The 11,339-nt window shown below is 43.6% G+C and overlaps 1 protein-coding gene across 1 annotated transcript in view; it reads right to left on the reverse strand.

Annotated features, from left to right (window-relative positions):
* Positions 1–1,839: 1,839 nt before the first annotated feature.
* Eif2ak3 (eukaryotic translation initiation factor 2 alpha kinase 3) overlaps positions 1,840–11,339 on the reverse strand; it is a 67,734-nt gene continuing 58,234 nt past the window's right edge. The window contains exons 14-17 of the mRNA XM_038320550.1: positions 8,343–8,510; positions 5,855–5,956; positions 4,955–5,017; positions 1,840–2,997 (exon numbers count right to left, since the gene is read on the reverse strand). Coding sequence (XP_038176478.1) covers positions 2,797–2,997; positions 4,955–5,017; positions 5,855–5,956; positions 8,343–8,510 — 534 coding nt within the window. The 3' untranslated portion in view covers positions 1,840–2,796. The remainder of the gene's footprint in view (positions 2,998–4,954; positions 5,018–5,854; positions 5,957–8,342; positions 8,511–11,339) is intronic.

An 11,339-nucleotide genomic window follows, 5' to 3' on the forward strand; every position in this document is an offset into this window, starting at 1 on the left:
AGTATCTGAGAAACATAAAAGAGGCAAGATTTATTTTGCCTAGCGATTTTGGTCCATAGTCACTTAACCCCATTGCTGTGGACAGACCAGCAGCACATGGCAGTGTGCTCACTTCATGGTGGCTCGGAGTCCAGAGACAAAGATGCCAGAGATACAACATATCCTTCAAATGTATACCTGTAAACCCACTTCCTCTAATCAGGTCTCACTTCCCAACAGCCCATTAAAAATTAAAATATGTGTGTGCATGAGAATGTGTATATGTGCCGCATGTGTGTAGAAGCCCAAGGAGGTCAGAAGAGGGCATCGGATCCCCTGGCATTGCAGTTAATCTGAGCCACTATGTGGTTTTAGAAACCAAGTTTAGGTTAAGCATTTTTTTTAAAGGTTTATTTTTCAAGACAGGGCTTTTCTGTAGCTTTGGAGCCTGTCCTGGAACTCACTCTTGTAGACCAGGCTGGTCTCGAACTCACAGAGATCCGCCTGCCTCTGCCTCCCGAGTGCTGGGATTAAAGGTGTGCACGACCACTGGCTGCCACAGGTTAAGCATTCTTAACCACTAACTTGTTTCTATAGGCTCCAGCTCATCTAATTATGAGTTAGCCCATTGATCAGACTCATGTCCTCATGAGCCAATCACTTTTCCAAGCCTCCAAAGTTCTGCTTCTGAAAGTCTGAGACTGAGCCTTCAACAACCCCTTGGGTATAGACACATTACGTGGCTGTGACTAGTTGGTTTGCGTTTATCAGTTCAGAGTGTCACGTGATCTCACGGGCACTGAGATGATGCTGTTAACTCGAGAGAATCTAGAATCACTCGGAAGATGGGCTCCCGAGCATCTGTGGAGGGTTATCTTGAATGGGTTTATTGATGAGGGAAGACTCATCTTAATTCGGGCAGTAGGGGATCCTGGACTGTAATGAAATAGGAATAGCAAGCTGGGCACCAGCATTCATGTTTTGTTCTCTCCTTTCTGATGTAGATGTGCTGCGACTAGCTACCTTGCACTCCTGATGAACTGACTTCCCTCCTATGATGGACTGTACCTAGGGACTTAGGGCCAGTTTTTCGTTGAGTGTTTTTGTCTCAGCAACAGGAAAAGACAGGCACAGTTGGGAATTAGGCCCACACCGATGGGCATAACTACTAATGCCACCTTCCTTTCCTCTTCGAGCTCTTGCGTTGGGGCGTGGTCCTCTATATTCCAGTCCTTGGCATGGAGTGGGGCACAGAACCTATCTTTGATTATGAATCCTGTGAACTTGGGAAGTAACAGAAAAGACACTTGTCTTGAAGAGTTTAAGAATAACTTTTTGCCAGGTGGTGGTGGTGGTGCACACCTTCCTTTAATCCCAGCATTCGGGAGGCAGAGGCAGGCGGATCTGTGAGTGTGAGGCCAGTCTGGTTCCAGGACAGCTGGGGTTGTTACTCAGAGAAACTCTATCACAAAAAAATAAAGAAAGAAAGAAAGGAAGGAAGGAAGGAAGGAAGGAAGGAAGGAAGGAAGGAAGGAAGATAGACAAGTTTTCATAGATTCATAGAGTTGGAGAGGGCTCAGCTGTTAAGAGCATTTGCTACTCTTCCAGAGGTCCTGAGTCAGTACCCAGCACCACATCAGATGTCTCACAACCAGCTCAGGGGATCTGACATCCTCATCTAGCCTCCACTGGCATCTGGGCACTTGGGGCAGATATATAATCATACATTAATAAAAATAAAAAAATTAAAAGGAATACATTGTCTTGGAGTAAGGGGTATAACCTTCCAGAGCCTTTTGATCCCATTCTATAAGTTAGAAAATCACCTGCAAACTCTCTAAAATAAGAGTCAACTGTAAATATAATTTAAAAAAGTTTTATTAAATCATTTAGACTTGAAAGAAGTCATAATAGTTAACACACTCACGTGTGTTCTGTACACCACCAACCCAAATGGATTGATTTCAGAATTTTTATAAATAAAAAATAAACATATTTACAGGGAAAATAAAAACATGTTAGCAAGTTGAGATGATTAAACTTATCTATAATCAGTTTTGGGGATATACCCACTTGTAGTATTACAGAGAAGATAGTCTCTATTAGGATAAAATACATAATTGAAGAAGTTAGTCGTAATAGATGATCCATTTCTTATCATAGCTTCTTTTTTAAAAACCTCAGATCAGAGCCTTAGACCACGACCTAGAAAGCTTCATTTCCCCATTATTGGAGGTAAAAAGTACAAAAAGCTCATGACACTCCCTGTAACCACCTAAGGAATGAAGTTACTCAAAACTGCGGACAGACTATGACACCACTGACATGAACCTCAACCCAGCTTGTGCTATGTGCCTTCCAAATAGTGCAGACGCGTCAAGTGCCCACCAGGGACAAAAATGGAGTCAGCTTTGTAACAATCACTTCCCAAGCCACCCTTGTATCTCTAGAAAGTGTATTTGTAGAGCGGGTAGTCACCACGTGGGAGGGTCCTTTATTCTTTTGTGCTATAGATACTTCCAGTTCATATCATTTCTGGGGTTGTTTCTACCTCCTGGCAAAAAGTGAGGGTTCTAAACCTTGATCTAGTTTTGGGACACCAACGAGAAACAAGTCCACATGTCACTTACATAGCCCTTTCCTTGAAGTTCAGTTAAGAGGAAACTGGATTAGGAACACAATCCAGTCTGACTTAGAAAAACTGGTCCCAAATCAAATTGATCAAAGCATAAACTCTGAGTCCACCCCTGTGGAGAACCACATCCCTCAAGGTGTCTGCTCCCTGCCACCTGCGAGGGTTGCTGGCACAGCTGAAGGCTAGTTGCCAGGCAGCGGGCTATGTGAGCAGCTGGGCTGTCTGGAATGCTTTGTTCCAGATGAACTCATGGAGCGAGACCGTTGTCTCAGAACCGTTTTCCCGGGAAACTCCAAGTCCTCAAACACAGCATTTTCAATGATGTTTGTGGCTTCTGGCCGCTCCGTAGGGGATGGAGATAGCATGTCTTGAACCATCATATGCTGAAACATAAAATGGCTTTGTTCAAAGTTCTGGATTTAGATTATTAAGCAGTCCTTTAAGTTATGGAAAATAACAAACATAAATAAATACGCATATACTCACAGATGCACACACTGATACACAGACACAGACAGGCAGACAGACAGACAGACAGACAGACACACACACACACACACACACACACACACACACTGTCCCCAATACAGAAGCTGGACAGGGCTCTGCAGGTGGTAGGTAAACGGTCTTTAGCTATATTTAGAAGATTATATTTAGAAGATTATTTAGCTATAGTTAGAAGATTCTAACTGTATTTAGCTATAACCTCAGCTTCAGGAAAACAACTCTGTTTTAAGTGTGTGAACCTCATCTGATTAGTCATCTGTCACAGAAGCCCCAAAGTAGTCACAGAGAATATGTAGAGAGCATGGCTGGGTTCCATCACTGTGTGTGCATGTGTGTGTGTGTGGTGTATGTGTAGGTGGTGTGTGCACTTGAGCCCCTGTGGACACAGGGGAGGATGTCAGGATCCTGCTTTACTCTCCACCTTTATCCCTTCAAACAGTGTCTCTCACTGAACCTGAAGCCAGGATGGCAACCAGTAAGTCCCAGAGGCCTCTGCCCTCTGCCCTCTGCAATGCTAGGTTAAAAATGTGTGTGTAGGCATGTCCAACTTTTATGTGGTTGCTGGGAATTCCAACTTGGGTCTTCAATAAGCACTCTTACCCACTGAGCCATTTCCATGGCCCTTGCTGCCAAGGCTGATGACCTGAGTTGGCTACTTAGGTCCCACATGGTAGAGAACTAAACCCCAAAAGTTGTTCTCTAACTTCCATAGTTGTGCACGTGTATACACACACACACACACACACACACACACACACACATGCTATATTACAAATAGGCAGCAGGCTGGAGTTAGCTTGTAAGCCCTGTTGCAAATGTACAGAGGCTATCTGGGTGTAAATGGTGGTTTTACAACGAAAGGAAAAGTTTTAGAATTACACCCTTGAGGTACAGATGTCACTTGATTTTAAAATAAATTCATCTTATGAATACACAACAATCTACAATAATCTTGATAAAGTATTTTAAAAGTCAGGATTTATTAATGTATAAATATTAAAGCAATAAGCTGTGGACCCAAATGCACTATGGAAAAAAAAAGTTACAAAAAGAAAAAGACAACTTTAGAGCTTATTTTTAATATGAGGATTAGCTTAATTTTCCCATAATCTTCTAAACAGCTTCCTGTGTGGCCTGACTAGCTCCCATACCTGGAATCAATAGTAACTGGGGACTTTTGTTTAAGAGAAGCCAATCTAAAATTATTATTTTTTATTTTTATTTTTTTATGTGTACTGGTATTTGCTTTATCTGTGGAAGGATGTTGAGTCCCCTGGAATTGTAGTTATGGACAGTTGGGAGCTGCCATGTGAGTGCTAGGAATTGAACCTGGGTCCTCTACAAGAGCAGTCAGAGCTCTCAATGGCTGAACCATCTCTCCAGCCCCCAAGATAAGCCATTTTTAGAGATTGCTGGCCAACTCACCAACAGAAAGAGTTAATGTAACTCTGACCCTGCAGGTCAGTGAGTTGAGGGCAGTCCTACAAACTGGCCCTCTAGCACAGTGGTTCTCAACCTTCCTAATGCTGTGACCCTTTGACATAATCCCTCGTGTTGTGGTGACCCCAACCATAAAATTACCTTTGTTGCCACTTTATAACTGTAATTTTGCTATTGTTATAGATCATAATGTAAATATCTATGTTTTCTGGTGGTCCTAGGCCACCACTGTGAAAGGGGCCTTTGACTTCAAAGTGGTCGTGAGAGCCCTGCTCTAGAAGGTCAACTGTCTCATCTGAAAAGGGGAAGCTGACTAGTGACTAAGGACCCTTTATGGTTAAGGGTGTCTTTAAGAGCACAATTTCAGAGAAAGACGCTGAGAACTATACATACCTCTCGAGGATATTTCTGAGTAAACAGCGGTGGAAACTTCAGATTTCTTACATCAGTTAAGGTCTAAAAAGAAAGAAAAATATTGTTTAAACTTTTAACATACTCCCCACTGATAACACTCCAGCCTGTCTTTTCACTTTTTATTTTTATTAATGTATGTGTCTATATGCACTGTGTGTGCATGTCTGTCTGTCTGTCTGTGAAAGGCTTTCAACCACTGAGCCTTCTCTCCAGCCCACTCCCCATTTTCTCAATAGTGTCTTTGATGAACTGATAACTCTTGATTCTTTAATTTAGTTGGGTATCTTTTTTTTTCATTTAGACAGAGCTCACTAGATAGCTAGTGTAGTAACCCTGACTGTCCTGAAATTTTACTACGTAGATCTCGCCAACCTCAAACACCCAGAGATCTGCCAGTCTCTGCCTCCCAAGTGCTGGGTGGGATTAAAGGTGTGCACTACCACACCCATTTAGTACCATGTGCCTGAAAACCCATGGTCGTGATTTGTTCTGAGAAGGAAAAACCTAGCCAGGTGTCATTTGTCATTTGCCAGCATTGAAGCTATGAGTGCATGGCCACTTGTCCTCTGTACCAGTGTCCTCCGGTCAACTGTCACCACCAGTTCCTTCTCCCACTCATGTTACCCTTGCCGCCCCCTCTGGCTCTCACTGATCACAAAGGTACCAAATGCAAAACACTGTGACGATTATGATGAATTCATGCAAAAGGAACATCTAAGAACAGCCCTGGTGTCCATATGATCCCTTCTGCTCCCAGGAAAGACACACACACCACACACACAGTTTAAAACATTAAACATAATAAAAACATAACTCTTGTTAAGTTTTAAATAATTTTCTCTTTCTAATCTTATCCTTTTGGGAGCAAAATGTACTTACCCTGATTCGTTCCATCTGAGTGCTGAATGGGTAAAGCAATTCAAACAGAATCAAGCCCAAAGAGAAGATGTCCACTTTATGGGAGTAGTTGTTTCCATGAATCTGAAATAACATACAACTGTGTAAGAAATCATCCCAGAGAGAGTATATCCTCACATGATCAACACAGATGGTCCAGTTGCTATGACAGCATCTGTGAACCCCAGAGTTGACCTAGTACCTCAGGGAGGAAGTGTCTGTGTAAGTGTTTGCAAAGAGTTAACTGCTAAGGCCCTCTCCCCGCCCTCTTCCTCTGTGGGCAGGTGTAATTACACCACTCAGCATTACAGAGGGAAAGCCCAGGTAAGGCTGAGATATGCATCAGCAAAATCGGCAGAAACCTGGAGCCTTGTGTGCCGAGTCCATAAGGGTTGCTCTGGCCCCCCTGAGGTGAAGCTTTTCAAAGCGACACTATCTCAAGCCAATCTCATTTCTAATCACCATAGTCCTGCAGACTCCTGAAGACGGTCATTACTCCAAGCCACTAATCAACCCGTGAGCCTTCATTATGCACTTAATTGCAGACTGCTTTGTATGCATAGCTCCATTTTTCATGTGCATATTTCTTGTTCTTTCCCAGTCCTGGCAGGGAAGAGATCTGCTGCTTTTGTGTTCCCTTCCCATCATTCAGCACTGGGCTAAGTACAGAGCAGGCCCTCAATAAATTCCTGATACCATGAAGCAATGAATCACAACTGGTCTGCTCTACTAAGGAAAAGCCCCATTCAAATGCAAAGCGAACTCCTGGTGCCTCAGGAGAGCCCTTTTATTTATGAACAGTTCCTTAGGCCAGTTACTTAACTCCAGGTAAACAGCTCTGGACCTGGCTCACCTCACTGCTCGACTAGGGGAGGGAGAGGGGAAAGGTGGGTGTCAGAGCAGCAGGATTGAGGCCATCACCTCCTCTCCACCACTCCAGGTACCTGCCTCCCTGGTTCCTTCTCTGCAGGTGGCAGATGGCTTGCTTCTGCTCACAAAACAGCAGGAGGAAAGTTCCAGTGGCTGTATCTGCTGTGTCACCCTCCTTCCTTCTAAAGTGACTACAGCAATCTATCTGCACTGTCCCTTACCTGCCCCTCACCACCACCTCCGAAAGGTTCAAAGAAAACGTGTTCAAGGACATTGCCCACAGCGGTACAGGGAAGAAAGATACCTGCAGACACTATTTGGATGGTGTAAACTGACTTATTTAATGGAGGTGCCTGGACAGCTGGTGCTTGATCCCATCCAATTCAGTTCATGACATGTGACAGAGATGCTGGGGCATTATCCAGTGACAAGCCTAACAGCAAAACTGACACTAAACATTGAGCAATCTGAACCGAGTGAATGCTTCACAGACAAGAGTGTTGTTTAAGGTGGCCAGAAATACATGAATGCCATATTTTAGGAATAGAATCCCAATTTTGGTTTCCAATAAAACATTTTTTTGTTTTATATAGGTAAGTGTATGTGCACATAGCTGGAAATGACAATATTATATTATATACATACTATTAGTAAATGCCTTTTTCTTTATTATCTTTCTTCCTATATTTTCCACATTCCCTACATAGACAGATGAATATATAGAGAAAAAAGCATTATTAACCCATTACTGGATTATGAAGTTTTTAAGACTTAATTTTTTTGCATATATTTATTTGAATTATATGAATTTGTGGAGCTTGAACTATTGTTTGAATAGCTCTTTGAAGAACAGTTTATTGAGTATGTACCACAAGAGGGCAGCAGGTTGGGCAACAACTAAATATTGCCTGATACTGTATTTGAAGAAGAGAATCAAGACAATTCCCAGTCAGCAAACTTTCTTTTGAAGGCTTACAGAGCTGAACTTTTTACAAAAGCAAACATAAGCGAGAACCCAGACTCTCAGGTTGAGAGGGGACTGGGAGACTGGGAATCCTGGTTGCATTTTAATTGCTGTGCACTGCATAATATAGTCTCTACAGCTCACCTAATTTGTAGTTTCGTCTTCTTAGTCCCTTCCCTCTCCTGGCTTTGTGACATATTCTTGTTATATCACCCAGGCTGGCCTGAACTTGCTAGGTAACCTAGGCTAGACTTGAATTCACAACTCTGCTTCAGTGTCCTGAGTTTTGGGATTACAGGCATACATTACCACACCTGTCTGTCTGTCTGTCCTCTTCTCCACACTCCTGCTCTTTCTCTTTGGGTTGAGACAGGTCTCTTTCTGTAACCTAGCCTGAATTTGAACTCACGGCAATCATCCTGCTCCAGCCTCCCAACTGCTTGGATTACTGCCATGAGCCACCATGTCCGGCTCTCTAAGTCTCTCTCCAACTTCTTGTTCAGAGGTGAAAATGTGTCTGTCGCTTCTCATTCTTGTGCCCCTTTTAGGCTGTGTATTACTGGACACTGTCCGGAGGACATGGAGAAGACCCATTAGGCACAGCTATCCCACTGCCTGGCTAACCACAAGACTCACCTGCTCAGGGCTCATGTAGAGCTTGGTCCCCACTTGTCCTGTGTGTGTGGCATAGGCTGGCATTGGAGTCAGAACAGTCTGCTCTTCTTCATCCTGGTCCATGGCAGTCACTAGTCCAAAGTCCCCAACTTTGACCACATCATCCATGGTGAAGAATATGTTGGAAGGCTGGGGAAAATAAGGAAAAAAAAATCACAAGAGTATATATAGAGAAGGAAAAGAAGTCAAAAGAATTTTATGATTTCAGAAAAGAAATCAAAAAATAAATATTCTAAAGTATACGGCTCTTTAAAATGAATCACTGTCCCCATGAAGAGGAGCACCTGGCCAACACAAATTAGATTCCATGTTTTTTGAGATTTGTTTTGCTATTAAGAGAAAGACCGGTTGGTAGTGGTGCATGCCTTCAATTCCAATGCAGATGTTTAGTTCCAAGGCAGGTTCAGGCAGATCTCTGAGTTCAAGGCCAGCTTGGCCTACAGAGAGAGTTCTAGAACAGCCAAGGCTACAAGGAGAAACCTTGTCACTAAAAACAAACCAAACCAAGTTGAGTGGGTAGGAAGGTGGAGAGGCTCTGGGAGGAGCTGGCGAGGGCGAAGAACATGATCAAACTATACGTTAAAAAGAGGAAGAAAATAAAGTGTTGGTCCGGTCAGTTTATTACTAACTCATGTAATATCACCCTTTGAAAGTTACTGTTTGTCCCCCGCTTTCTAGATATGGAAACCAAAGCCCCAGTTATCATGTGGTAGGGCCAGGAACTGAACTCAGGCAGCGGCCGTGGCTCTGCTGCCGTATCCTGCATGCCTTACTCTATGGCAGATGATCTTCATCCGACCATCTAACAAATGTAACATGCCTATCAACTGTGTCCGAGGGGAAAAAGCCTATCCAGAGAATCAGAACTCATGACTGCAGTTATAGCGTTTTCTAAATCCCACACGCTCCTAATGCCAGAGCCACACTTAGGCCTCTGCCCTGAGTTCTAAATTCCCACTTGAATTTGCATATTAAATGCAGCAAACCAAATGTCACATGAGCTCCTCCAACTCCAGGTCCCCTACATGAAATCCACCACTTTCCCCAAGACAGCAGTGAGACAGGTGAGAGAGCTGGTGAGGCAGCCAACCAAGAGCCACTAAACCCAGGAAACCAAGCCTTTTAGTGCAACACACCCAACACGCCTGGAAATACACTTCCTTTGACTCAGACGCCATTATAAAATTCTGACTTTGAAGCAATGAGGTTACTGTAACTGACATCTATACTAATAAGCCTGAACGTTCCCACCAACGGCCCCATATCAGAAGCATCAGGCCCATGACTACATAAGAGCTACTATAAAACAGTCCTGTGCTGGAACTCAACCTCACTATATAGCCGAAGACGACCTTAACATTCTGGTGTTTTCCTCACTGGTCCATTTTATGTGGTGTTACAACAACCGAGATACACCCCCAGTGTCCTACTCCCATTTTCCAACAGCAACTACTGACGGAACCCCTAAAAGACAGTGTTTGTCTCTCTAGCATCTATTTCTAGTGCTTCTCTCTGAAACATCCTGACTTCCTGGGTCTGTGGCAGCCCCCACGCTGGCCTAATCCCTTTTCTGCCAAGGAGTGCGGTGGAGGGACAGGCTATGGTCCTTGGTTTACTGAGAACAAGCCCTAGGTTTTCTAGCCAACCTGGGGAAAGAAAAACTTTTCCTACCACCTCCTACTGAAGCCCTCCAGAAAACTTAAATGGCAAACAAGTCCAAGAGCCACTGGTGGCCGTCTTGATTCTGTGACAGGAAAGCCTGGCCAAAGCAGAAAAAAGAGCTAAGGAGAATTTTGCGCACCAAATGTCTGATCCTGGCCAAATCCCCACGTTTTGTTGAATGGCTGACAGAGCCCCTGAGGGCTCAGTCGGCACTAATGCTTTTAATGGCAAGCACAAGGAAATCCAAAATAAAATGAAGCAAGAGTTCAGAACACGCCAGGCATTCCTCTGAGGCTGGGATGAGGGGACAAGGAGGGCATGGCTTGGGCCACCATGGAAACCAGAGGACAAACGACCTAGGTGTGATGAGGCTGACAAAGGAGAAATAGGTTCTCTGAGGAAACACTGAGAAAAGCTCAAAGGGCTGGAGAGACAGTGCCAGCAGTGCTGATGGCAGACTCGTGACCAAACCTGTGAGGAAGGAAAGCTAGGAGATTTAACATTGATCTTGAAGCCTTGGGTCAGAACACAGCTAAAGATCCAGGCTTTTTAGCTAGGGGAAAATTCATGGTGGTATTTCTGTCAGCACACTAGACATCTTTGAAACGACTGCCTTTCCAAGGGAATAAATCGTTTCATATTCTTAGAAAAACGAAAGGGAAAATCAACTTTCGTTCAGGAATTTTTCTGGTCCATATATAAACAGAGAAGAATCTTTACAGGACAGTGCAGTGTTGAGCAGACCTTTCACCTACGTCTTGCTCACATTATACAGCAGCAGATTACTACTGCAGCGAAGGCACTGGCTTGGCCTTTCACCATCTTGTTGCTGCTGTATGACAGGCAGAAGCCCACGGGGGAACATGCACACGCATGAGGAAGGTTGGCCATACCCACACCTCAACAGCTGGTATCACCCATCTCAAGCTTTGGGTCTCTCTGTTGTAGGACCCAACAAAACAAAGGAATCACCTCTAAACTTTTCAGTTTGTGTGGAACAATCCCTGGCACCCGGTTTGGACCCACTCCAAACTTCTGATGCACAGATAGCATTTATAACAAGTGGTAGTTACATCAGAGCATAGGGGGTCTTTCCAGTTCTTATTCCTATTTTCTCCCCAAACTCTAAAACACATTAAAAAATTTAAAAATATTTTTGATGATTTTAGAAGAAAGTAACTTTTTAAAAAAGATTTATTAATTTATTACATGTGCAGTGTTTTGCCTGCAGGCCAGAAGAGGGCACAAGAACTCATGCTAGATGGTAGTGAACCACCATGTGGTTGCTGGAAATGA

This window comes from Arvicola amphibius, chromosome 2 (genome assembly GCF_903992535.2).
Source record: "Arvicola amphibius chromosome 2, mArvAmp1.2, whole genome shotgun sequence".
Taxonomy (NCBI): domain Eukaryota; kingdom Metazoa; phylum Chordata; class Mammalia; order Rodentia; family Cricetidae; genus Arvicola; species Arvicola amphibius.